At 46.3% G+C, this 27,595-nt stretch overlaps 4 protein-coding genes across 4 annotated transcripts; 3 read left to right on the top strand and 1 right to left on the bottom strand.

The window, feature by feature from the left end:
• Positions 1-1,445: 1,445 nt before the first annotated feature.
• On the top strand, positions 1,446-2,381 carry LOC132243660 (olfactory receptor 4N2-like). The gene has a single exon (XM_059714052.1). The coding sequence runs from the start codon at positions 1,446-1,448 to the stop codon at positions 2,379-2,381; it is 936 nt and encodes a 311-aa protein (XP_059570035.1).
• A 7,192-nt stretch (positions 2,382-9,573) lies between these two features.
• LOC132243827 (olfactory receptor 4N5-like) lies at positions 9,574-10,509 on the top strand. Its single transcript, XM_059714302.1, has one exon. The coding sequence runs from the start codon at positions 9,574-9,576 to the stop codon at positions 10,507-10,509; it is 936 nt and encodes a 311-aa protein (XP_059570285.1).
• A 6,140-nt stretch (positions 10,510-16,649) lies between these two features.
• Positions 16,650-23,730, bottom strand: LOC102574639 (olfactory receptor 4Q2). Its single transcript, XM_059714051.1, has 2 exons — positions 22,829-23,730; positions 16,650-16,692 (listed from the first exon to the last, which is right to left on the bottom strand). The coding sequence occupies exons 1-2, from the start codon at positions 23,728-23,730 to the stop codon at positions 16,650-16,652; spliced, it is 945 nt and encodes a 314-aa protein (XP_059570034.1).
• Positions 19,252-20,181, top strand: LOC106739830 (olfactory receptor 4K14-like). The gene has a single exon (XM_014605642.2). The coding sequence runs from the start codon at positions 19,252-19,254 to the stop codon at positions 20,179-20,181; it is 930 nt and encodes a 309-aa protein (XP_014461128.2).
• Positions 23,731-27,595: the final 3,865 nt, after the last annotated feature.

The following is a 27,595-nucleotide window of genomic DNA, read 5'->3' as shown; positions in this document are numbered from 1 at the left end:
TGTGGTTTTTTCCAAGCAAAATTTCCGGACTTGCCCTGACCGTACGCAGGTACCTGAGTGATTCTGTTTGCCTGGGGAACCACACAGCTGAGTAGAGCCCTGCTGAGCATGCTCAGTAAGCGAGTGTAGGCCATGCTGAATTGCAAACTCTGCATAAATGGAAAAACAGCAGCTATATAGCTACATATTTGTCATTTATGTGTGTGAACGGGAATGGAATCTGGTCCTAAATAAACACCGGAGAAGTGGGTATTTGGAGTCAACAGAGATAAAGAGAAATTATGGCATAAATAGATATGGATGGGGGTGGAAATGAAAGAACCAATAAATGAAAGTATAAGAAGTACCTGACAAAAGACCTGACAAAGAATGTGTTACATTCACAAGCTTGTCAAACTTTATTCCAGCTACATAGCTGGGCCAATAAAGGATCTCACCCTAAGAAATCCTTGCCTGCCTTTCAGAAATACATTGAAAATAGAAAATATAAACAGATGGCGTATGGCAGCGTCCTGGTTTTAGTTGGGGTCTGTGCTCTCAGCAGTACAGTAGAGGCCTCTGTCCTGATTTGGGTTCTCTGCAGAGCCCAGCGGCATAGCATTGCTACCTCATCTGTTGTCGGTGGAAAACCAAGTGTGACAGTGTCTTCCACCATACCTGACACCCCAAAAGGATATTAAGAGCATGTAAATTTGATCTCCTGCATATCACAGGCCCCCTTTCCTCTAGCTTGATTTCAATACCCAGTGTTTGACTAAAGTCTATTCAACATGAAGACATGACAAGATGCACAACATCCCCTGGCTGTTGGTTTCAATGGTCAATCTCCCCCATGGTTGAGAATGCAATCCTTATTTTCAATTGGAATGGGCTTGGCTTTTGCTTCCTACCATTTTTTTTGTCTGGCCTCTCTGCCAATCATTAAATGGTTTTTTGGCATCTTGTATTTTCATCTTTGAATTGTAATTAAATCACCTATTGCTCTTCTTTTTGATAAAATGAACCAACTGAGCTGCTCCCCATTCTGAAAAGGGTCTTCTTCACCCTCTTCAGGTGCAGACAGAAGTGACAATTTGCCCCTGATCTGGCCCCTGAAAGTGGTCTACAGAAATGCATGTCTTAATGAAAATATTAAAGATATTTAGGCTAAGCAACAAACCTGTGGCACTCCACTAAAAATGCCATATTTAATAGTGGTGTCCCATGGACAACTCTTTAAAATTTGCCAGGCATCCTGCTTGTGCCTTACTGCAATGGTGTGCCAGTTTAATAGCTGTATACAATTGTGTGCCAGCCCAGTCCTGCACTCAGTCTTGGTCAGGGTCTGTACAGCACTTGGTACAACAGTGCCCTGCTTTTAGCTGCCCTCCAATACTTCCTTATGACACCTAATGAAGACTATCACTGACTCACATGTTGTTGTTACAAGAGTTTGCGCTGGTGCGATGGAGTATGGGAATGGCACGGAGGTGACAGAGTTTGTGCTGCTGGGGCTGGCCCAGACCAGAGAGGTCCAGCTCTTCCTCTTCATTTTGTTTCTCATCTTCTACTCATTCATCCTCCCGGCTAACATCCTCATCATACTCACCATCTGGGTGGACCCCCACCTGGACTCCCCCATGTATTTCTTCCTGGCCAACTTGGCTTTCCTGGATATTTGCTACTGCTCCATTACCCCTCCAAGGATGCTGGCTGACTTCTTTGCCCAACACAAGGCTATCTCCTATGGGGCTTGCATAACCCAGCTATTCTTCCTCCATTTCTTAGGAGGGGCTGAGATCTTCCTGCTGATCTCCATGGCCTTTGATAGGTACATGGCTATCTGCAAGCCCTTGCACTATACCACTGTGGTGAACAGGGGGGTCTGCTGGGCCCTGGTGGTGGCTGCCTGGGTAGGAGGGCTGATTCACTCCATCATCCAGGTTGTCCTCATTGTTCCTCTCCCTTTCTGTGGCCCCAGTGAACTAGACAACTTCTTCTGCGATGTCACCCAGGTGATCAAGCTGGCCTGCACTGACACCTACCAGCTGGAGTTTGTCATGTTCATCAACAGTGGCCTAGTCATCTTTGCATGCTTCCTCCTACTGCTGATCTCCTATGGGGCCCTGCTGGTCCGGCTCAGGGCAGACTCCTCCCATGGGAAGAGCAAAGCAGCCTCCACCTGTGTCACCCACATCATCATTGTCTTTGTCATGTTCGGCCCAGCCATCTACATCTACTGCCGGCCCTTCCGTAGCTTCCCCATGGACAAGGTGGTGGCCGTCTTCCACACCGTGGTCTTCCCCCTTATGAATCCCATGATCTACACGCTGAGGAACAGGGAGATCCTCATTGCCGCAGCAAGGGTATTGGCTACATATGGGGTCTGGAGAAAAGAATAGAATAGAGTCAGAATAAAAATCTATCGGGTCTGAGATATTTTTGACATGCAGGGCCTGATTTTGATTTGAGTGACATTGTAGACGTACTGTACTATTACTGTAGGATTTATGAACTTGAGAGAGAAAGAGAGTTTAAATGGAAAAAGCTCATTTCTTAGGTTCTGCTCAATTTTGTGGCTTCAATGAAAGCTTCATCCAGTCACAATTACATTTGTGGAGCTTGTCCTTGGCTGCCTTGCCAGACCATAACATTCAGGCTGTAGAGCAAGAAATGTGGAGGTGTTGGGAGGCTATTATGGCTGCTGAAGGAAACTTGGAAGTTGTGAATCTAAGTTTTTGAGAGGTCTCCGGGCTTCTAGACTCCTTGGCACGATCCTGTAAATCCTTGAACAGTCTTTCAAAACTAGCAGCTTCAAGAAAGCTCTCTCATATGGGCTGGCCTAGGTGAGGGCCTCAGCTTACAGATCCCACGGCAGCTGTTTCTGTATGCTGCCTGGATAGACTTGTGCCCACCGGACCTGGGAGTCTAGAAATCCTATAGCCCTTGGTCCTGGAGCAGTTGCATGGTACGGAGATAACCAAAAGCCACATGCCTGATCTATAGATTAACTGCAATATCTGTAACAGTGCTCCTCACCCTTTTTAGACTCAGTGAACACCTCCTGTGTTGGGAAAAGAAGTCAGCCAGCGTCCGTGGGCAGGAGCCCTCCTTATTCTCAAGGCCCCCTTCAGAAAATGCTAGCTTGTAGCTTGGACTAGATGACCTCCTGAGGTCCCTTCTAACCCTAACTTTGTATGATTCTGTGATTAGCTCCCTGCTCACTTTGCCCATACCCTTCATTATTTTATAATCCTCTATAATATCCCCCCTTAGCCTTCTCCTTTCCAAACTGAAGCATCCTAGTCTTTCTAGCCTGTCCTGGTATGGCACCTGCTCCAAACACTTGATCATCTTGGCTGAACTTCTGTGAACCTTTTTTCATTCCACTACATCCTTTTTGAGATGCAGAAACCAGAACGACAGACAGTGCACAAAGTTGGTGCACCGTGGATTTGTATAGTGACATGATCACAGAACCACAGAAAAGTAGGACTAGAAAGGACCTCTGGAGGACATCTTGTCCAACCCCATGTCAACCCCCTATCCAAACCATTTTATACAAATCCTTGTCTAACCTATGAGTAAAAGTACACAGTCAGCCCTGACACACAGCCGCAAGGCATAGCAACCTAACCTGCCAAAGGTAAAGCACGGGGACAAAGGTAGCCAGTGTCCTGCTGCTGTGAGCATTGTTAAAATACACTTGAGAGATCCAAGGAGAGGGCCGTGGCACTCACTACAGAGGAAGGCAAAACCCCCACAGTCTATACCAATCTGACTATGGGGTGAAATTCCTTGATTTTTTTTTGTTTTCAGTCCCCTTCTTAATGATGCCCTTATTCACTTTTTGGGCCATTGCTGAACATTAAACTGATATTTTTAGAGAACTGTCTACAGTGACTCCAGGATGTCTTTCCCGAGTTTCAGCAGCTAGTTTAGAAGCCAGCATTGCACAAACATAACGGAGGCTGTTTTTCCCTGTGCCCATTACTTTGCATTTGTTGATGCTGAAGTTCGTCTGCCACTTCTTTGCCTGCTCAGGTTGGTGAGATCTTTCTGCACCTCCTCTCTGTAAGCTTGAGCGTTGACTCCCTGGAATGATGACTTTTTGCCTTTGAAAGCCTCTTAAACTTTTGATTTGCATTATGCACTTTTGCTGAGCCTTGACTATGGCGATTTTAAATAGCTTCCAGGCTGCCTGCAGACAAGGTTCCTTGGGTGAATTTGATATCTTTTATTAGACCAACCCAAATAGTTGGAGAATAGTTATTAAGCAAGCTTTCGAATTCAAAAACCCATTTTATAGTACCAGCAAAATATTTTTTCTCGTCCATTGAGAGCAGTACAGTAACACTGTAGTAACTCTGTAGCACTGGCGATGTGTACCCCCTGACATCAGTCATGCACCCCCTAGAATCGCCAGCTGTGAAACCAGAAGTGCACTTCTGGTTTTGCCCCTGGCTCAGCTATTGGCCACTGGGGGGGACCCCCCCTATTGGCAATTGGCCACTGGGGGACCCCCCCCAGCAATCTGGTGCCCCCCCCCAGACTCAGGAGGCACCAGTCGCCCATGCTCTATAATATATATAGAATCACTCTGCAGCACATGGTGAAACCCAATAGCAAGTCTATAATACCTATAGAACAATTACATAATAAATCCACAGGAAGAAGTTTACAGTATCTGTAGGGTAATTTTGTAATATCCATGGAGTAATTCTGGAATTGCTATTCACTAAGGAGGTAGTGCCTATGGATGTGTTGTTTTGTAGCCATAAAAGAAACCTATAGCATTCCTTCTGTAGCATGGCATCCACCATATCATATCTATGAAATAAATGAATGTGGTAGTGTTGGGGTACTTTTGTAGCTGCGATGGCACAAAAAACATGTGAAAGCTAATAATTTCTGTGGGTATCTTTTACTGGATGAACTGTATAGCTGGGAGGGATATAGAGAAAGCTTTCAGATACCAAAGTTACCCTTTCTCTGATCACTAAGAAAAAGGCAGACAGACAGAACAAAAGGCCTGTGCAAAGCTCGATACATAGATAAAAACAGAATATAAATGATATTATCAGGTAGAGAGCAGACAAGAGAATTGAAGTAGAAAGGACAATCTGATAAGTGGAAGAGTAAGATCACTCAAGAGGGTTGTTATTGCCTGCAGACTGGGATCAGGAAAGTCACAGTGGGTCCTGACGCCAATTTCTGTGCAAAGTTCCTGATTTTAGTATCCACTAAACTAATGAATTTCTGTTCCCAGGCCTGACTTTTATCTAGTTTTATCCACATGGCTTCCATGAAGGCATTTGGTAGACTGGATACCACACTATAGACCTGTGTAGGATCCATGGTTTCCTTGCAGGTGCAGTGTTAGTTGTTGTGGCAATAGAGATGAGTTGGTAGGTATTGTATTTATTGGTAAGGCAGGGTTGTGTCCCATTTGGTGTTTGTTAATCAGTGGGGACACTTTGCTTCTGATAATGAGTTAAGGGGGGGGGGGGGATTACAATTATCCAAAATGAAATGGCATTACTATTTTAATAAGGTATGGTGATCATATTTTATCATTAAATTATTTATCCTCATCCTGCACATGTTAAAAATGTATGCAAGTGAAAGCTATGCATTATTAATCAGTTCATTCTCTTTTGAACTATTAATACATTGATTCCTGATTCATTTATGCCTAGGGGTTTTTTGTCATTATGCATTGTCACTATGATTTTAGTTAACATTTGTTAGCTCTCATCTTTATTTGTAATTAATTTTTCGGTAGTTTATTATCGAAGTAATTAATTAATCTTATAATGTGGATGATATAATCACACTCGCGGTTTATTATGTTTGAGTGTTTTATCTTGCTCTTTGTTACTAATCTTAATAATATGCTAATTACTATTAGATGTCTTAATGTTGTCAGTTGTAGCCACTCCTTTTAATTCTTTGGGTCTTGAGTATCACGAAAATGTTGTCTTACATTATCATAAAATTAATACGATAGCCACTCATGATGCTCCATTATAACGACATCTATTACTCTTAGCAATCGTTCATTGTCCTAATAATTTCCTAACCTGTTGTTGTACTATGTCAAGTGTGTAAATGTATGCACATTAGACTATGTATGTGGAAACATTTCAGTTTCGTTAGCATGCTACGCTGAGCTGTGTTACTTAATTCAGAAAAGATCTTTGATTTTAAAGTAATGGGAAAAGCCTTAATTAAAACAACACTGGTTGGTTCTCAAAGGATTGGGATTGGGGGGCCAGGAAGTTAGGACTTGTGGGTCCCATGGCCAGCCTTGGCCTCTTCCCCTTCCTCCTGTTGTCATTCTCATGTCCCTGAGGTTACTCCTACAGGTCTTGGGTCCTAATAGATAACAAGTCCTTCGGTGCTGAGCTGTTGTTGTGTTCCCTGGGGCCTCACCAGCGCAGGAAGACCAAGCCTGCATCTTCTCCATACCAGAAAGAATAGAGCAGTGGGTACCAGTGGAAGGGAGCTACAAGGCAGGCCAGGATGGAGATGGGACCTTCTTGAGGGTGCCCCATGCTGCTAAAGGCAGCACAAGGTATTAAGTCTCTGTTGGTCCTGCCCTTCCCAGGATTTCTTTCTTTCTAGTTCTTTTCTGTCCTCCTTCCTTTCATTCTCCACTATCCTCCTCTCTCTGGCTGGTCCCCGGTGCCACTCCGTCCCCTCTTGCAGCCTCCATGCTACTCCACTTTCTAACAGATGCATAGACTTGGTCAGGAAAGGGTTGAAGTTGACTGTGACAGTGAGGACTAGCTCTAATATCACAATGAAAGCAGGGAATATATTATCTTTTTTTTTTTTTTTTGGCTGGAAAAAAGGGAGCTTCAGATACCAAACCGTTTCATGCCTGCAGGTCAGTTTTACTAGCCACTTTAAAAGGTTTAACATGTCTTTAAAATCCAAGTTGCCAACTGTAATAATTCTGAAGCAAAATACATGATAGTTTACTTAGCAACAACTTTTTACTGATAGATTTCTTCTATTTCAATTTTTAAATAAAAGATTTTCCAAGTGGGAAAAAAACCCCACAATGTTCACAAGGGAGTTTCCTTCCAATGTATTTGCTAAGATACGGCTTTGATTTTAATCTGGAATCAGAAATCTATTTTTTCTTACTTAAGTTTCAATGGTGACAACCAAAACATCTGCTCATCACCTGCCTCTACTCCATTATATGCACTATACCATGGTGCATAATTTTCCAGTTGTATAAGGGCCTGAAGCTGCAAGGGTTTATCTGCATTCTTATTATTCAGAGAATCATAGAAAAGTAGAGGGGGAAGGCACCTCAGGAGGTCATCTAGTCCAGCCCCCTGCCCATGCTACAAAAGTCTCTGTATAATCTATTTTTAAAAACCTAATTAGCAACCTTCCTACACAACTACCATGCACAATGCCAGAAACATCAGAAATACCCTCTAACTTAAACCATTTGGGGGATAAGGACAGCTCCCAGCTCTGCTCCAGCCTCTGTCTCCACTGACTCGCTCAGGCTCATTACATTGTTATCTCATGTTGCATCCTTTAATTCTTTAAATCTTAATTTTCAATTTCATTTATTGAAATAAACGTTTAAACGAATGAATGAAAACATGGCCAAAATACTATAATTGCAAATGAAGGAGTGGTGAATATATCTAAGAAGAAATAAAGGAATATGTACCATTACAGAGGAAGGAATATTGAATATTTCTTTACCTGTAATTGTATATAATACATAAATTATATATACATGAATAAATTTATAGGGGTGTAGGTTGTAGCCGTGTTGGTCTAAGGACATAGGCAGACAAGGTTCCTTTGGGTTGGTCTAATAAAAGATATCAGAGTCACCCAAGGAACCTTGTCTGAATAAATTTATAAATTTTATATATATATATATATATATATATATATATATATATATATATACACACACACACACACATACATAAAGGTGCACTGACAGTTATTGCAAGTAAATAAATTATATAATATAATAAATGAAGAAATAAATACATGAATATATAAATAAGTGAGAGAGATATGATTGGAAAGAGAAATGGTTTAAAAGTTAATGGGTATATATGGGAATAATTGACTGAATGAACACAAGTGGTAAGGACTAAATCAGAATTAATAAATCCTTAATTCAGCACATCCCCAAAGAAATGAACACAAGAGGAATGAATATCTCTAGGAATCAATACAAGAATACATACATACGTATATGAAGGAAAGACTAACCTACACAGAGTCCAGTTCCTTGCAGTTGCAGGCAACCATGTAATTCAAATATCCACAAGAACACCCATGAGATCCAAACTTAGCATCTTTAGTACACAGTCCATAGATCTACAAAAAAATGCCACCAGAAAAGAGCAGGAGAGAATGGAGGGTGTCCCCAGTACCTTGAACCCCTCCGGTGACCAGTAATGGGTTTAGAGAAAAATTTGTGAAGGAATCAATACACAAGGAAATACAAATGTTATACTTAAAAGAAATGAATGAGCCAAATATAAAACAAGATGGTGTATTAAAAGACTGCATGCCATAAATATGACATTAAATATGCAGGACCCAATGCAGAAATTCACCCAGGAAGGAAGAAAGGAAGAGGCTTTACTTTAGGGGTGTCAAACATAGGGCCCACGGGCTGGATCAGCCTTCAGGGGCATGGCCTGCCACAGAATCCGGGGACCTTGGGCCCTGGTGGACATGGACGTGGCAGGAGGGCAGGTGAGGGCTGATACAGTCCTGGTCACTCTCCAACTGGTTTACCCATCACTAGTGCCATGGCCCTATCTCCTCAGCCACCCTATGGTGGAGCCATCACCTCTTGATGCTTCGTAGCAAAGCCAGAGCTGGCACTGCAGCACAGGGTATGTGGTGGCGGCAGTGGCAGCTCTGGCAGAGAGCACATTGCAGAAACCAGAGCGGCTGCTGCTGGGGCTGGAGCTGGAGGTGCTGCTACTGCTGCCACATGTCCTGGGCTGGAGCCAGAGCTGCTGCCGCATGCTTCGGGCTGCAAGGAGCCCTGCGGTCTGGATCTGGCCTAGTGCATGAGCCGAGTTTAAGACCCCTTCCTTACTTAATGGATAAATCCATGCATACATAAATGACTACTTTAGTACATGAATGAATAACAAATGAATAGCCGATGGCAATAACAACTGAAAGCATAACACAAAAAAGGAATGAGAGAGAAGAGTTCAAATCGAAGTTTTCCCTATGGTGCTTTCCCTGCAGTGAGGATAACTTGTGTAGACGCATCTCCAAGTGGTGAGAAAGACAAACCTTGCATCTCCCTCTGTATTTGAAGTCAGCCAGATTCTGTGCCCCCCCAACCCAGATGCAATTACGGTGGAGTCTGGAACTCCTGGTATAATGCAGAGCCAGTCTCAGTTAGGGTCTGTGCAGCACCGTGCATGCAAGGGACCCTCTACTTTGTCAGGATCTGTGCAACCCTCAAACGATGGAACCCATTTATGCCTGACATTTGACTCGACATTCTCAGGCCTAATAAATTATGGCAATAACCTCTCTGTATTGTTACAGGGCTCGGCACTGACAAGGATGGCAGATGGGAACAGCACAGGGGTGACAGAGTTTGTACTGCTTGGGTTAGCACAGACCAGAGAGGTCCAGCTCTCCCTCTTCATGTTCTTCTTTCTCTTCTATGTCGTTATTCTGCCTGGGAATGTCCTCATCATCCTCACCATTCATTGGGACCACCACCTGGGCTCCCCCATGTATTTCTTTCTGGCCAATCTGGCCTTTCTGGACCTCTGCTACTGCTTTGTCACCCCTCCAAAGATGCTGGTCCATTTCTTCTCGCACCACAAAGTCATCTCCTACAAAGGTTGCATAGCCCAGCTCTTCTTCCTCCACTTCCTAGGGGGGTCTGAGATCAACCTCCTCATGGGCATGGCCTTTGACAGGTACTTGGCCATTTGCAAGCCCCTGCACTACAGCACCATGGTGAACAAGGGGTTCTGCTGGGCCCTGGTGGGAGCTTCATGGGCAGGAGGCTTCATTCACTCCATCATCCAAGTCATTCTTATTGTCCATCTCCCCTTTTGTTGCCCTAATGAGCTGGACAACTTCTTCTGTGATACCACCCAGTTGGTTAAGCTGGCCTGTACCAACACCTACCAGATCGAGTTTATGATGTTTGTCAACAGTGGAGTCATCACATTGGTGTGCTTCCTACTTCTGCTGATCTCCTATGGAGCCCTGCTGGTCCGATTGAGGGCAGGCTCGTCCCATGGGAAGAGCAAAGCAGCTTCCACCTGTGTCACCCACATCATCATTGTCTTTGTCATGTTCGGCCCAGCCATCTACATCTACTGCTGGCCCTTCCGTAGCTTCCCCATGGACAAGGTGGTGGCCGTCTTCCACACCGTGGTCTTCCCCCTCGTCAATCCTACGATCTACACATTAAGGAACAGGGAGATCCTCAGTGCCATGAAGAGGATGTTGGGTAGATACGGGCTCTGGAGAAGGAAATAGAAGTGTGTCCGAATGCGATGTGTTAGGAATGGAATATTGTTGAAGACCAGGAAAAAAAGCTGAGGTTGGAGTTGCTCCAGAGTTGCCTTCTAGCTATGGTGTAAAGTCTATGAAGTAAAACAGTGAAGCATGTATGGAGTAATGGTGTAGCAACTTGGTAATTTCTGGGGACTAACCTGGTAATATCCATAGTGTAATTTTGCTGTGATTTGTATCTTTGTATATAATTATTTTGTATAACCTATTGACAGAATTCCTTGGAGTACCTCTGGAGCATCTCTGTTATATGCACAGTGTCTCTACAGTATCTGATGACGAACCTAACAGTAACTCTTTAGTATCTATTGAGTGGAGCTATATGCTAAGTCTATATAAGCCATGCAGTGACTTCACAGTAGTAACTGTGGAGTAAATCTACAGTATGGGGCGGGGGAAGGTGTAAATAGCTGTAATAGCTGTGGACTAGACATGCGAGTCAAAATCAGATTTTACCCCAAGGCACCCAAGTGCTACTTACACCTTTAAAAGTAGTTGTGTATGGGGCATTTTTGTAGCTTACTTATTTCAGATCCTGTTCCCACCTGTGCACTGAGTCTATTCCATTTACCAAAGAGCCTGTTAGTCACAGGAAAAGGCCAGCTAGCGATTGATTGACATTGAAGAAAAAGAGGTCGCTCAATGACCTGACAGTTATAGCACTCATTTAGGATGGGGGAGAAATTAGTTTCATTCTCTACCTCGGAGGATATGAACTCACCACAGCCCAAGCTTCAAAGGCAAGGTGAAATGATGCCCTGGCCTGGCCCTGGACTTACATTGGGCACTTATACATATGTCTGGTGCTTGCTCCAATGTGTGCTAATTAGCACACATTGAAGTGGGCTCAATTAATCGAGTCTTCTGGAACATGCTAATTAGCATCATGTGTATTCAGTGTCCCTGCACTTCAAAATGGCGGCGAGGGTGCTTTAACCAAAAATTGTCAAACGAGCTTTAGTTAAAATGCTCCTGCTGCCGTTTCAAAGTGCAAGATGCTGAATACATGAGAGGCTGCAGGTGCTTTAAGTAGAGCAGCTTCCAAGAGCTGCTCTAATTAAAGTGCCCTCTGCCCCACCCCAGAGCACATGTAAAGACACCTAAATTATTCTTTTCTCTTGAAGCTCTTCATTTGCAGGGAATATTCCTATAGGCATTAGACAGGAGAGAAAAAAAAAAAGAATTGATGAGCAATATGACTTGACTTTACAGCCTTGTAACTAGGGTGCTCACCAGGAAACATGGAGACACCTCAATTCATGTGTCTTAAGTTCCCGCTCCAACAAGTATGTAAGTATTTTATATTAAGAAATGACTCTGAGTTCTCTGTGGAAGGGCAGGGTCACCCTGGAATTTGATAAAGACAAAATTAAGAGTTTCCATCCCCTGGTAAACTTTAAAAATAGTCAGACTTGTTCCAATTTGGAAGGAAAGCAAATTATTCAATGCCCAGATATGAAAATGCTAGGTGTTGTCCAGCTGTGCACGCAGTCCAAGGAGACTGGCTCTGAAGCTGGACATCCTCCCTCTGTACCCCTGGGCTCAGATCTTCATGACCTGCTAATGGATTTGGCTACTTGGCCTCTAGGAATTTGTCTGGCACCTTTGGATAACTCACTCATGGGGAATATTATGATAGACACCAATCTTCAAGCTGTGCAAAATACCCAGTTTCCATTGAAACTAGTGCTTGTAGTACAAGATGACCTAAAGGGCCCAGCCAACATGGTGCCTCTTTGTGCTGGCCACTGTACAAACCCCAAATATGATCTGGACATAACTGTGCCTGATGCTACTCTGACCCTACCTGTTCTGCACAATACTTGTGGTGTGGTAGCCAAACTTGCTCTAAAAGAGCTAGCCCATGTATTGGAAACAGGCTAGCCATGCTAGCATGATGCTGTGCCCAGGGACCTTTATCCTAATCACAACAGCTTACTGCTCCCAGACCCTGAGCTAGCTCTTTGGGGACTTTTGTCATTTATCTTGGAAGTCTAGAATCATAGAAAATTAGGGTTGGCAGGGACCTCAGGATGTCACCTAGTCCAAAGTGGGACCATCCCTGAATAGATCATCCCAGCCAAGGCTTTGTCTAGCCTGGTCTTCAAAACCTCCAAGTATGGAGACTCCACAATGTTTCTGGGTAACTTGTTTCAGTGCTTTTCTACCCCCCTAGTGAGAAAGTTTTTCCTAATACCTAACTTAATCGTCCCTTGCTGCAAATTGAGCCCATTGCTCCTTGTTCTGAAATCTGCCACCACTGAGAACAGTCCAGCCCCAGTCTCTTTGGAGCCTCTCTGCAGGGAGTGGAAGGCTGCTATTAAATCTCTCCCCTAGTCTTCTCTTCTCCTAAATACATAGGCCCAGTTCCCTCAACCTTTTGTCATATGTCATGTACCCCAACCCCATAACCATTTTCACTGCCCTCCACTAGACTCTTTCCAAGTTGTCCACATCCTTTCTGTAGCGGGGGGCCCAAAACTGGACACAGTACTCCAGATGTGGCCTCACCAGTGCTGAATAGAGAGGAAGAATCACATCCCTTGATCTGCTGGCACCGCTCCTACTCATGCAGCCTAGTATGCCATTAGCCTTATTTGGAACAAGGGTTCACGGTTGGCTCATATCCAGCTTACTGTCCACTGCAACCCCCAGGGCCTTTTCTGCAGAGCTGCTGCTTAGCCAGTTGTTCCCCAGCCTGTACTGGTGGATAGGGTTGTTCCAGCCTCAGTAAAGGACTTTGCACTTGTCTTTATTGAACCTCATGAGATGTCTTTTAGTCCAATTCTCCAATTTGCTGAGCTCTCTGAATACTAGTCCTACCCTCCAGCGCATCTACTACTCCCCCCAGCTTGCTGTCATCTGCAAACTTGCTGCGGGTGCACCCCATCCCATCTCCCAGGTTGCTGATGAAGATATTGAATAGCACCAGTCCCAGGACCAACCACTGGGGGCATTCCACTTGATACTGGCTGCCAACTACACATTGAGCCTTTGATTACTACCCTCTGAGCCTGACAATCCAGTCTGCTTTCTATCCATCTTACAACCCAGACATCCTTAATTTGTTCACAAGAATGCTGTGGGGGACCATATCAAATTCACCCAAATCCAAAAGCTAAATTACATATTACTCCCTTGCAGTGGGGCTGGGGGGATTAGTCAAGCAGGGGCAAGCCCAAGCCTGAGCTTATCTGCTTATCTTCTAACACCTCGGGGCACCCTTCAAAGGTCCTTGCAGCACTGCCTTCCCCTCCCCTGTGGTGCCTGTGCCCCCAGTACCTACCCCCCATCACTTGCCCACCACCTTATGCCTACATCCTCACCCCCTGGTGCCTGCCACCCTCTCCTTGGTTCCCTCTGCTGCCCAGTTGCCAACACAGCAGCTCTGCTTCAGCCCTTAGTTGGAGCTGGAGCCTGCTGGGCAGAGGCTGGAGCAACCATGTGCTCCATGGCCCAGGCTGGAGCAGGGCCAAAGCTGGGCTGGAGCCATGATGGAGGGCAGGCACTGGTGCGGGGGGAGAGGAGGCAGGGGGTGGCAGGGCAGAGGCTGCAGCTCTGTCTGCGACTCCAACTCCAAGCCCATGTTGAATGGCAAAAAACCCCTCCTCTTGGATTGAAGTAAATATGGTAATTTCCACCAAAACATATTTCCAGGTTTGCTTAAGAAGATATCATAGGGCATGTCTCACTCAAAGCACTCAAAAAAGCTGTAGCATCTCTCTTCACATGCAGTTCATGCCTCTGCCAATCCCTGCTTCCTCAGGAACTGGGTTATCAGAAGCACACACTGACGGACGTGTGCGAGGAGTAGTGGTGCTCTTTGAAACAACAGGCCATATATTTGAATCCCTTTGATGGGAGATCTTTGTGTTGTGTCACTATTTGGGGTCTGGGCTTTTCAGAAGTGTGAAAGGAGGGTACAATGTTAAAGTAGTGCAGCACCTCTTAAGTGACCCTCCGTCTCACCTTGCTGTCTACTCAAACACCACCAAGGGAGGTTTGGCAACTCATGATTTCTTGACACTGCTCAGGATTTTTTAATGCTTGGGGACTGGCAAAACAACGATTATTTCATTAGGCCCTTTAGAAAATCCATACTGGACTTCATCAAAAGAAAAAAGGATGCTGAAGCTTCATTTCTTTTCATGCCAAATGGAGAAGAACAAATACCGCAAGATCCGCCACAAGAAACTGAACGAGCTGGCAGTAGTGAGCAGTAAAACAAAGCAAACCTTTAGGCTTCTTTAGAGCTGTAGCTCAGGTCCCCGTGATGGGCAGGACACAGGGTGTACTACATGGATCCTGTCTCCTCTACTTTGCAGGAGTTTGCACTGACTGGTATAAGGGTCTCTTTTGGCCCAAAGAGCTGTGTGCCTTGGTTTCCCCACCTAGACAAGAAAGTTAATAGCCATACGTGCAGGTGCTTGATAAAGTCATGTTATTTGCCAAGATCCCTCACCAAAAAAACCCAAAACACCTACCTGCAATCATCAGCTCCTAACAATGCCCTGAGTGGCATAGTATCGTTCCTGATAATTAATACTCTGGGGAATGGATTTCACAAACAGCGCACGCCATTCTCCTTCAATGCCAAGGCTGTTATGGTCCATCTGGCCTAGCATCAACTGCCTGAAATCCATCTCCTGACCAGGCTGCTCAGCCACAACCTACCCACTTTGTCCAATGCTATCCCCTATTGGCTGTCTCGAGATATGAGGGACATTATAGCACCGCAGCTAGAAGAGGCTCTCAGTGGGTGGAGGGGTGTGGATAGGAAGGAGCAGGTTCCTAATCCCATCTTTTCAAAGAGGTCCTGGGACTTAGCCAGTGGGTGGCCCCCTGACCCTAGAGGCTATGTGGTGGGTGGAGGGATTAACAGTTATTTCTTACAGACCTGAAATGGGTTTCAAGGGCTAGGGACAGAAGTTACACATAAACCAGTTTAAGTCATCAGAAACTGGTTTAAACCTGTAACAGAACAGAAGTTCAGTGCACATAAACCAGTTTCAAAATGGGTAAAACTGGTTGAAGATAAACCTGGTTGAATGTAGTATCAGACTTAACTGATTTGGGTCAAACTGGTTTATGAAACTTCTGTCCCAGACCTCTTCCTGGTTCAAGTTAAATCACAGTCCCCCAGCATGCTTTCCAGCCTTGGGCTGGGTTGTGCTCTCTGCTCCACCAGAGAAGGGCTAGTGGGGGCAGGCAGGGACTACCCCCCGGCTAGGGGCTGCAGCCAGGGAGGGGGGTTAAACTTCCCTTCCCCCCAGTACAGAGCTACTGCGCCCTGCTAAAACTTACCGTTGGCTGCAACTGTGGATTAGAAATCCCAGAGGCACCCGGAAGCAGGAAGAGGAAGTGATGAGCAATCCTGCAGAGTCCCACTGCTGTGTTCTGGGCTGGAAGTCCCAGAGGCTCCAGGGGCAACAGGAAGAGGAAGTGAACATGCAGCCCATGCTGGCTATGTGCTGGACAGCCCTGCTATAGCACCCCCTGGCTTCTAGCCTGAGCCACTGCGGCATGTGACTGCATAGCCTGAATCAAAATGAACGTGTCCAGTTGTTTCTCTGTTTAATCTCTGCAATTTAGACTAACTTGCAAAGACTGAATTGATCCAACCTCGAGCGTTTTGACTGCCTGTACTAAGCTAAGGTGGGCACAGTTTGGGGAGTGGAACCTCACAGTTCAAAGCACTCGTACTTGTAAACAGAGTCAGATCACAGCATGTGAAGCCTGCTGGAAAGAGAAGCCTGGGGCCCTGGATCATATCTGGAAGCTGCTGGAGTTGTTCCTGTTCCTCTTTCTTCTAATGAAGGGGTGTCATATCATCCTACCCAACATGTTGCCTGCTGCATGCAGTGAATGAAGCCTATCTGGCACAGGCTGCACCTAGCATGGGGCCGTTCTGGAGTGCACGCTATGCGTGACATCCATGCCAGACAAGCCCTGCACACCAGATCCAGGGCTGGCCCAGATCAGCCTCACAGATGGGCCACCCGTGCCAGATCTAGTGCGCAGGGCCAGGCTGGCATGGATGCCCCTTAGAGCATGTGCTCTGCATCAGTCTCATGGCTATGCACCATGTGCCATGAATTGATTGGTCAGATTGGTATGGGCTGTTGGGGGTCTTGCTTTCTTCTGTAGCAGGGAGTATGGCCTTCTACCTGTGAAGCTGTAGCATGACCTGTCCCTGATTGGGTGGGTTTTGAACCCATGGTCATCATTGCTAAAAGAGAATGGGAATCCCCAGAGCTGGACAAAGTTTCTCAAGTGAATCTTTTTTTTTTTGGCTCAAACATTCTGTCTTGGATGACCCAAATGGACGGTTCTTTTAAACGGTTTCATTCTGAGGTTTAACGTTTCAGTGTCAATCCAAGCAATGTGTGAGTGTCTTTAAGGATGTGCACCTCAGCTACTGCTGAATAGGGTTCTGGGTGCCTAATTCCCTTTGGCCCCTCTGAATGCTAGCAGGAATCCTGATGCTGAAGGCAGTTGCAGACCCCCCCCAGAAAAGTTTCTTCCACTAGCCTGGGGCAGCATTTCAATTGAGCAGCCAGCCACTAGAGACAGGCCAAGAACCATTCAGCTATGGTCGGGATCCACTGAGCACTCCCAAATCCCAGCATGACCTAACAGCACTCCGTATGTCATGGGGAACTCTCCGTCCCTCACAGGCAGGCCCGAGCGCATGCATCAGGCACTGGACTGCATACGGTTCTTCACAGGTGCCCAGAAAGTAACGGCTGTGGTTTTCAAGAAGTCCTAAGGGACTCGGGCACCCAGTTTGTGGCATTTTAAAGGCCCATAAGCAAGTTAGATGTCCAGTTCCCACTGACTTTCGATGTGATTTGGGGTCTGAATGCCACAAGGTTACATTTAGGTTAAAAAACTCAGACTCTGAGACATAGCAGGGATGACAGAGACTAAAAATGCTCCCCAAGTTCCCCGGGGTTGAGTCTGGTGCCTATAAGAAGAAAGGTCATGAGATGTGTCCACCCTCATAACCCAAGGAATTGCTCTCTCTCTGACTGAAATCAAACTGAAATGCAGATCCCCTCCCAACATCTGGATGAGGAGCGTTCCCAGCAGCAAATAAGTGGTGCTATCAAACTTTTTAATAACCCCCTCTGCAGCTCTTATGCCACCTGCATCGTGCCCAATGGATTCGAGTTTTTTTTTTTCTCCAAGGTAGTTTGCAATCGTCTCCTGCCTCTCTCCCCACACCAGCCCTGCAGTTCATATACCAACCCCATGGACACTGATAGCAGAAGAAGCGGTCCTTCCATGCTGGGGTCACTGCAGAAGACGTGATTTCGCCAGAACCCCCTTTCTCAGGTTTGCAGGTGAGTAAGAAACCTCTGACATTGTGGGGCTGGAAAGCAGTAGGGGAAAAGATCATTCCTGGTGGAAATGAGGGCACTTGCATGGGCACTTGATACACTGGGGCTGAGAATTTAGCTCATGGTAACTACGATGGAGCTGAATGGTTGATGTCACTATTTAAGCCGGTGGAGGTTGAACTGGTGGTATTGAGGGCAGACTCTGAGAAGGTGCAGCTCAAATGCTGGATACTGGCAAATCTGAACCGATGCGAATTCAATCTTGGCTCTGTGCACCATCAGTCAGAAACAGCTTTAACTGAAATGCCTTATTATTAGTAGTGCTTCGAGGCATAAAGCACGATGGAGGCTTCCACTATGCTGGGCATTATACCAACGCTGGGCAAGATCGCAGTCTTTGTTATTGCCAGCCAGTCACTGCCCGGACTTGGGCCAAGAGGAGGTCCTATCATGCCAGACACTGCACTGATCTGCTCTTGGCCAAGATCAAGCTCCCATCTGGACACTTTAATCTTTAATTCTTATTCCTTCCCAAGCTGATACTGCAATGTAGAAATCCTGACTCCCTTTTCCCAATATACTAGACCAGGGATTAGCAACCTATGGCCTGTGAAGAGGTCCGATCTGGCCCCAAGTGGTCAGAGCCATCATGGGTGAGTCAGTGGCTTGGAGCTGTGCTGTGCTGTCAGTGCCCTCTGCAGTGCTCCCCTCCACCTTGAAGCTTGCTACTCAGCCACATCTCCATTTCCCTCATTGCAGTGGGGCCAGGGTATTGCAGGCAGCTGGCTACTGGGTGGCTGAGAGGGAGGTGGTGAGGGCAAGGGAGGGAAACTAGTAGTATGAAGCCACCATCCTGGTTGCAAGCTCCAGCCTATTCCAGCTAAAGGGTGGAAGAAGGACATCCTAGTAATGGAGTTGGCCCTTTACTAGGGATAGTTGATAACATAGTAACAAGAATGCAAAACAGGCAGAAGTGTCAGCCTCCTTACCAGACCACAATCCCCTCCCAAACATGGGAAGGTAGGACCCAGGAGGCTAGGACCCCGATTTATCACTTCTAAAATTGTGACCATTTTATCAAAAGACACCTGATTAAGTTGCAGGGCTAGTGTAACGCAGCACCTTGTACTTCAGGTTCAGTTGAGACTAATGCACTGGAAGGGGAAAGGTCCCATACCCTCTTCCCCATCCTCTGAGCTATGCAGTTCCTGTGGGCATGGGCCACATTGGAGCCACATCTTCCCTAGGGGCAAGCCCATCCTAAAGCCCATCCCCATCACAAAGTTGGAGCAGAACCAGGACCTCCAAGCAGTATCCTGTCTTTTAATCTGTTTCCAATTCTCTTTCCTCCAGGCCAGAGTGGATGGAGCGGAGTAACAGCTCAGTGGTGTCTGAATTTATTTTGCTGGGGCTGTCCCCTGCCCATGACCTCCAGCTCCCATTCTTTGTGCCTTTCACCCTCCTTTACATGGCTACTGTACTGGGGAACCTCCTCATCCTTTTGACTGTCATCAGCAGCCCCCACCTGCTATGCTGCCCCATGTTCTTTCTGCTCTACCATCTCTCCTTTCTGGACCTGTGCCTTGCCTCCTTTGCCACACCCAGGGCTCTCTTGGGCCTCCTCTCCCATGACAAAGCAATCTCCTTCCAGGGCTGCATGGCCCAGATCTTCTTCCTCCACGTTTTTACGGGTAGCGAGATGCTGCTGCTCACAACTATGGCCTACGACCGCTATGTTGCCATCTGCCAGCCTCTCCATTATGCCTCTCTCATGAGCCTGAGGCATTGTCTAGGTCTGGTGGTGTTTTCATGGTCTGGTGGATTCCTCCATGCCACCATCCAGCTCTCCTTCATGATCAACCTGCCCTTCTGTGGGCCCAACCACGTGGACAGCTTCTTTTGTGACATCCCCTTAGTCATGAAGTTGGCCTGCACCAACACAGATGCTCTGGAAGTCATGATGGTGGCCAACAGTGGCCTCCTATCCCTGGTGAGCTTCCTAGCCCTGCTGGTCTCCTATGGCTTCATTCTCTCTGCTGTCCGATCCCGCTCCTCAGCCGAAGGTACCTCCAAGGCTTTCTCCACCTGCTCCTCCCACCTCATAGTGGCAACCCTCTTCTTTGGGCCTTGCCTCTTCATCTACTTGCGCCCCTTCACTCGCTTCCCCACAGACAAGGTGTTGTCTGTTTTCTACACTGCCATCACCCCTCTGTTGAATCCCATCATCTATACGTTAAGGAACAAAGAGGTGAAGGCAGCAATGAGAAGGCTGTGGACTAAGAGGGTTGTGTAGGTCTCCTCCCAGGTTTCCCTCGTCATGAGAAGAACCCATCATGGGAAGTCCAAACTGAGCTCAATCCCAGGCAGGTTGGGTCTGAAACTGGTAACTTCATGGCTGGCTGTGTCACACACTCAGCATCCAGCCATGTAGCTACAGGCAGGGTGGAGCTGAGCAGAAGAGAGGGACTGTATAGTCCAACACCAAGGGCAATGTGTTTTACTTGCTTTACTTACTTTGAGCGTGCGGTCCAGGATCCAGATAGCAGGTGGGTCAAGAGCCAGAGATCCTGGTTTCCATTCTGATCTCTCAAAACCAAGTCAAGTCTTGTTGGTTAGAGTTAGGGGGCTAGAGAACCAGGACCCCTTCAGGTCACGACCAAGATGTGAGGAGGGTAGGGACGTGGAGGTGGGCATGTGAGAGCCAGGATTCCTGGGTGCTAACACCGGCTCTGCCACAGACACGTGGGGTGACACTGCCATTGAACAGGATCCTTCCCCTTCAGGTTCCCTTTGCTTCTTCATGCCTTTGGGACCTGAGCTGTCTCTCACTATGCTTCTAGTGCTCAGCACCGTGGAGCCTGATCTTTGTTACAACTTGGAGGCTTAAATGTAAAGCAGCAGTAATCTCCATACCACAGCCCCCGTCGTGAGCTGGACAAAGTGACTGATGTCCACAGGCTATTTTAAGAGGGTGGTTACGTTGGGATTTTTCTAAGGGACCTGTGTGATTTCAGTATTCAAATCTCCTCCATAAAGACCCTAATTATTGAAACACTTTGCACTGGACATTGATTGGGACCTGTAAGCTCTAATGTACAACAAATAACCAATGTATAAGAAACAAAAGCAATGTCAAGAGATTTGCCTAATAAATACCTCAATGAAAGTTGTTTCCATTTCCTAGTCTTTCACAGACTCTTTTGAAATAGGGAAAATGGGAATTTCTAAGGTGAAAAAAAAATGGAAGTCCTGACTTACAAATAAATTTCCCTTCACCCATACATTTTTGGATATATTTTTGTTGGGGGATATGAATTAGGTCACTAAGAGTCTCTCCCTTCCACTTCCTGTCTAAGGCAACTGTGTTCTCCCTATCTAGCCCCACATTATTCCCTTGTTTCAAAAGGAAAATATAGTCTTTCACTTAAAAAGCATATACAGGACAGAAGAATTGGCCACCCACCTCCAGTCTATTGATGGGTATATCTAATGTATAGTATAGTATATCACTTGTGTCCCTACATGGGTTTCAGGCCACCCACCATTAACAAACAAAGCCCTTTGGGGCTGGCGGTACAAGATGATTTAGACTCTGAACCCCATTTCCATGATGGCTGCCTCCTTGGTTGACATACTGGCACTGAACCAGGGACACTCCAGAGTGAAAAGGCTGAGGGGCAGATGCACAAAGGAGCTTAGGGATTACAATACACAAGCCACCCAGGGAAAGCGCATCGCTTGGAGGATGCTCTCCCGCCCTCCTGCTGAAGCAGTCAAACTTTCCACTGAATAATTAAACATGCATGAGAAGTTATGCAGTTGCTCCGGAATAACTGAATGCTTTTGCAGAGCAAGATAGAGATGGAACTTGAGTATGACTCCACAACCTGGGGGGTTAAGTCTAAGAGCTAGAAGAAGAGAGATCTAGAGTCCAACCCCAGCTCCACTGAATATTTAGAATAAAGCAGGCAAGGCTCTTTTGGTAGAGGTAATATCTTTTATTAGACCAACTAAATAGTGAAAAAAAAAAGTTCTTTATAAGCTTTCAGGTGCAAACACCCTTCTTTAAGCATTGGGAGACTGGATTATTCAGCGTAGCAAGGCAGTGGCATAATGAGGGTAGTGCAACCAGGGCAGCCATCCCAGGTGTTGAGTTGTGGGGTAGGGAAGGCGGGACAACAGCTGCTTGCACAGATACACAATCACACTGGCAGCCCAGCAGTAGCTGGATATTACTGCTACCCCCATGTATTGCAACAGCTCTGGGCCCAGCTGCATCATTGTGCCTTGAAGTATCAGGGGCTCAAATTCACACTTCTTCTTACCCACTCAAGGTCTTCAGCCACAAACCCATAGAGTTATACCATGCCTTCCCCCTGCCCCTGTGCCTCAGTGAATATTGGATTAGCCCACAGACAGCGAAAAGGCATTCAAAGGTGGCACGGAGAACACCCACATGAACACAAACGCTCTCTACCCTTAGGAACAAAGGAGCTAGAACAGCTGAGACAGGCATTGGGATACAAATCCATAGTCCCTGTTTAAACCATACTTAACACAGTCCAGACTGAGGATGACTTCTTGTTCCACAAATTTCCCTTTCAAATGGGTATTCAAATATTTGCTGCCTAGGACCAGCCATCTTCAGGTCACAGACAGAGTGTCAAGTGTTCAAGGTGGGTCTTACCAGGCCCATACCTCCTCGAAAAGGAAGTCTCTGTTGGTAACAAATCAAAACCAAATGGATATATTTTCTGATATTCCGCTCCCCTAAAATGACCCAAAAAAGTCAGGATATCTATCTTCCCCACATATGGTTCCCTCACCTGGCCAACATCTCCACCTCGCCTAGATCATGTCCCCAAGATGCTGCTTGGTTCCCAGCCGTTCCTGCATCTCATAATATCATCTTTCCCCCAGAAGTGATGCTCCGTGTCCTAAGTCTCCTCATAGCTGACTTCACCTCCTTGTTCCTCAGTGTATAGATCAAGGGGTTGAGCATGGGGGTAATGATGATATAGAGCACTGAGACCAGCCTGTCTACCAAAAAGATGGAAAAAGGCCGGGCATAGATGAAGATGCAGGGCCCAAAGAACAAAGTTACCACAGTCAGGTGTGAAGCACAGGTGGAGAGCGCCTTGCGACGCCCTTCGGGGGAGCGCATCTTTATCAAGATGGTTGTGTAGGAGGTCAACAGGATGATGAAGCAGCTGGTGGAGATCAGCCCACTGTTGGAGACCATGAGCAGTTCCACCACATAGGTGTCAGTGCAGGCCAGCTTGATCACTGGTGGGACATCACAAAAGAAATTATCCACATGATTAGGCCCACAGAAAGGCAGTTGCATGGTGAGTATGGTCTGGACTGTGGAATGGATCAAACCTCCCATCCAGGAGGCCACCACTAGGCAGCTACAAAGGTGTCTGTTCATGATGCTGGGGTAATGGAGGGGCTTGCAAATGGCTACGTAGCGGTCATAAGCCATAACGGTGAGTAGGAACATCTCAGCCGCCCCCACAAAGTGGAGAAAAAAGAGTTGGGCCATGCAGGCATCGTAGGAAATACTCCTTCTTTCAGTCAGGAAGTCCATGAGCATCTTGGGGGCAGTAACTGTTGAGTAGCACAGGTCCAGAAAGGAGAGATTGCCCAGCAGGAAGTACATGGGTGTACGGAGGTGGGAATCAGCATTCACTGTCAACATGATGGCAAAGTTGCCTACCAGTGTAGAGATGTAAACCAAGAGGAAGACAACAAAAAGAGCAGCCTGGGACTGTGGAGTTGGAGAGATGGCGGCCAGGAGAAACTCGCTCACCCTGGTTTGGTTTCCCCGCAGTCGCTCCATGTGGCCTTAGGCAACTGGGTGGGAATGACCTGGAAGGAAAAAGGTGAAATGAGAAATAAAGAGAAGAATCGTGTGGCCTTGGCTAAGGCTTGACTCATGCGTTACTCCCACTGGAATCAATGGGCACGGTGCTGAGACCTTTACTGAGACTTGACTTCATAACTGAACCTAAAGGATTGCTTACTCAAACCGTATCTATTTTTCCCCATTACAGTCCGCACCAGCCCAAGGAGTAACAAGAAAGACGAACTGGGAATTCTTCTTGTAAAAAAGAAATGTGAGATAATTAGCACGGCCAAAACCTAGTGGGAGAATTCATGGGGCTGAACTGTTAGATGGACAAAAGAGCCATAATCCCACTATCAGGGAAGAGTACAACTTTGGCTCAATGTCTGTCACACTTGAATGGTGAGATGATGACAAGAGTAGACATTTTTTAAGGGAGGCTAAAGACATCAAGTAAACCCCATGGCCAGCAAGGCTGAAGCTAATAAGAAGGACATCCTAGTAATGGAGTTGGCCCTTTACTAGGGATAGTTGATAACGTAGTTAGTAACAAGAATGCAAAACAGGCAGGAGTGTGTAGCACACATCTCTGCTTTGCATGCAGTAAGAAGCAGGATGAGATATCTTATATCACATGAGAATGATAAAGGACTTTAATGAGGGCAGGGGTGAAGCTAAAATCTCACTCTTTTCCTGCGTTTGGATGCCTGATTAGAAACTGCATGGAGACCCCCAATGTTGTATTTGAAAACCTAGAATGTTTCATGATTTTTTTCCTTTTAATCTAGGCAGAATAACCCCCGTCAAACCCTTAAATCTCATGCCTTGTGGCTAGCAGGATCAACCGAGACCCAAGAACAATGCCCTGTTCCACCCTCGGGGGATTCAAGTTCCCACCTCTCACTTCCCAGAAAGGTGCTCTAACCAGCAGGCTGCAGGATTTCTTACTTCTTCACAGCTGTTAATACACTAAGCTTCACAGCTCCCCTTCCACAATCAGGGAGAGATCCCAAGTATCCTGGCCCTGAGCCCTCACCCTTACACAAACCCCCTTGGGGTCCCTGCTGCTGGGTTAGGAAGGGGGATCCTGGTTCCTCATGGGGCAGTGAGCAGGGGTGGCTGCGAGGGAGCAAGCATGACCCCCCTCCCAGGCTCTCTCTGACTCGGTGCCAGCTATAGAGAGGTGCCCCAGAGCTGGCCTAGGCATAGCAGAGCCCCAGAAGCATCTCTGCCAGTGTTGGGTCCACTTGGGACAGCAAGCTCCAGTGGACATGGTCCTCTTTCCTACCGCTGCTCCCTGCCCATCACTCCATCCAGTGTCCCTCACTACCTCCAGGGCTCCAGCTGCACCTCATCCCCACCCGCATGCATTGTCTGAGGGTGATGCCAGCGGCCTCCTCTCTTCTAAATCCTGGATCCACCTGCAGCACAAACATCCAGTTTCCTCCCAGAGCTGAGACTAGAGCTCATGAATCCTAGCTCTCACCTCCTCCTATTCTAACCCAGCCCTTTCCTGTGCTAGCTCTGTAATAAATACATTTGAAATGGGAATAAGCACTGAGTTTTCTCCTTCCTGCCAGGGGATGAGAGTCTGATTCACTTGGAACAAAGCTCAATGGATGAAGGAGCTGCCTGTAAAGAATCCCATTCCTTACCTGAATCACAGCTGAACAGGTGGTGACATTTTGAAGGCAGTCGTCTACTCTTTATCTACTCACGCCCCTTCTAGGCAGTCACCTAGGAACAGGAAAGATAGAAAAAATCCTGTGGAATCAGGAAAGAAAAAATAGTTATAGCCATGTGCTTCCTTTCTTCTTAAAGAAAATCTAAAGTGAAAAGGGACTCAGAGAACCCTTGACATAGCACATTCCCACACCGGGTGAATGGTGATGGATTTATGTAGTTAAAACTGAGACTGCCCACAATACACCCAAATGCCAGTGGTTTTCCTTCAGCGATGCCATGCTCCGTCATTAGAACTGGTTGGCTGCCTGCCTTGGAAACAGCAAAAGAAAGAAAGATTTACACCCCGGAGTCGTCTTTCTTGGGTCCAGACCCCAAGAAAAGTTTATGCCTCGATCCATCACTGAGTTGCTTAAAACTGGACCCTGATATTCATGCTACACATATATCCTCTCTACTGAAAATAGGGATCAACTTGCTACCCTTTCCAACGCCTTTTTGACCACTTCTAAGTCTCACACTGATCTCCTATCCTTGAATGCTCTGTAATACCTCCTCCTTGTGTTGTAAATGTTTCCTTGGCTCAGCTTCACACTTTCTGCCTTCCATCCAGAGTTCCTTGACTTGGAGTTACAAATAGACAAGCCTAAAATATGTGTGTGTAATGTAAAAAGCAGCAGCCCTGGGGCATGCACTCAAATGCTAGGGTTTGGGGGCAAAGCAGTTAAGGTGTTTTGTTTCAGCTCCAGATATCATAGGAAAGTAGGACTGGAAGGGACCTCACAATGTCATCTCATCCAGCCCCCTGCTCATGGCAGGATCAGCTCTGATTAAACCACCCCGGTTAAACATCTGTCTAACCTGCTCATGAATGCTTCCAAGCATGGAGACTTCACAGTTTCCTCAGAAAGCCTGTTCCACTGCTTGACCACCCCGGTCAATAAGTTTCTTTTAATTTCCTACCTAAATTTCTCTTGCTGAAAGTTGAGGTCATTGCTCCTAATTCTGTCCCCAATGGTCACAGAGAAAAGCTCATTTCGATCCTTTCTATGATCCCCTTTTAGGTATTTGAAGAGGGTTATCACACCCCCCACCCTCTCCCCGTCTTCTCCTTTCCAGACTAAATAACCCTAGTTCTTTCACCCTTCCTTATAAATCTTGACTCCTGGACTCCTCCTCATTTTTGTGGCTCTGTGCTGGATGCTTGTCCTTGCTCAATCTCATCTGCTTGATTGTGAGCCATTTCTCCAGTCTATCCAGGCCTTTCTGGATCCTAGCCCTACTCTACAGAGTGTCTACAACTCCCCTCAATTTGGTCTTGTCTGAAAATTTGCTAAATCCTTTCATCCAAATTATTCTATCCCATTGTTCAAACTCAATCCCATCATCCAAATTATTAATGAAGATAACCAACAACACTGGATCCCGGACAGGCCCCTGGGAAACCCCACTTGACACCTCCCCCCACATAGTCAACCATTGATGACTGCTCATTGAGCATGATGATCCAGCTAGTTCTGTATCCACTTTACAGTACTTTCATCTAGTCTGTATTTTCTTAGCGTAATGAAAATGGCATTGGGGATAGGGTCAAAAGCCTTGCTAAAGTCAAGGTATATCACAGCCGCTGCTCTACCCCTGCCTCCATCCACAGAGCCTGTCACCTTATCATAGAGCAAGTCATACCTGACCAACCTGATTTCCTTCTATGCTGGCTGTTGCTGACTACCTTGTGAGTTTGAGTCTGAGTCCCACATTAAAATCCAAACAGTGGGACATGAGTATATTCAATCTAGAGAATAAAAGGTGGGCAGATGTAATGCTAAAGCACTTCAGTCCCTTGTGTGCATTGGCTGTAAACCTGGCGTGTTAGTCCAGTGGCCTGCTAGGCTTGTGTAGACATTGGACTTACTGAGACGGAGGACACAGCAAGATTCCCAAGCTAGCACACATTTACAGGGACAGCAGGAAGATGGACAGAGAGACACCAACACCATTAGGAGCAGATTTGGCACAGAACAATCAGTCCCTCTCCAGCCTCACAATCTTTGTGTTCAAAGGGAATTACCAAAAATCTCCAGAAATGGGCTTAGGAATAGAAATTCACAATTCTACTGAACAATAAAAAATCTGGATTTTATTTAAAACAGTGGTTTTATGGCTCGTCACAACCTAG

The sequence above is a fragment of the Alligator mississippiensis genome, chromosome 11 (genome assembly GCF_030867095.1).
Source record: "Alligator mississippiensis isolate rAllMis1 chromosome 11, rAllMis1, whole genome shotgun sequence".
NCBI classification, from domain to species: domain Eukaryota; kingdom Metazoa; phylum Chordata; order Crocodylia; family Alligatoridae; genus Alligator; species Alligator mississippiensis.
Note: the sequence above shows the minus strand (reverse complement) of the source record. Positions and strands in the feature narration are given on the sequence as shown.

Excerpts from the sequence above, each read along its gene's own strand:
- LOC132243827 (XM_059714302.1), top strand. The coding sequence starts at position 9,574 with ATGGCAGATGGGAACAGCACAGGGGTGACAGAGTTTGTACTGCTTGGG.
- LOC102574639 (XM_059714051.1), bottom strand. The coding sequence starts at position 23,730 with ATGGAGCGACTGCGGGGAAACCAAACCAGGGTGAGCGAGTTTCTCCTG. Across the intron at positions 16,693-22,828 it reads AAGTCAGCTATGAGGAGACT|CTACAGAAGAAAGCAAGACC; the intron begins TAGGACACGGAG and ends CCATACTCCCTG.
- LOC106739830 (XM_014605642.2), top strand. The coding sequence starts at position 19,252 with ATGGAGCGGAGTAACAGCTCAGTGGTGTCTGAATTTATTTTGCTGGGG.
- LOC132243660 (XM_059714052.1), top strand. The coding sequence starts at position 1,446 with ATGGAGTATGGGAATGGCACGGAGGTGACAGAGTTTGTGCTGCTGGGG.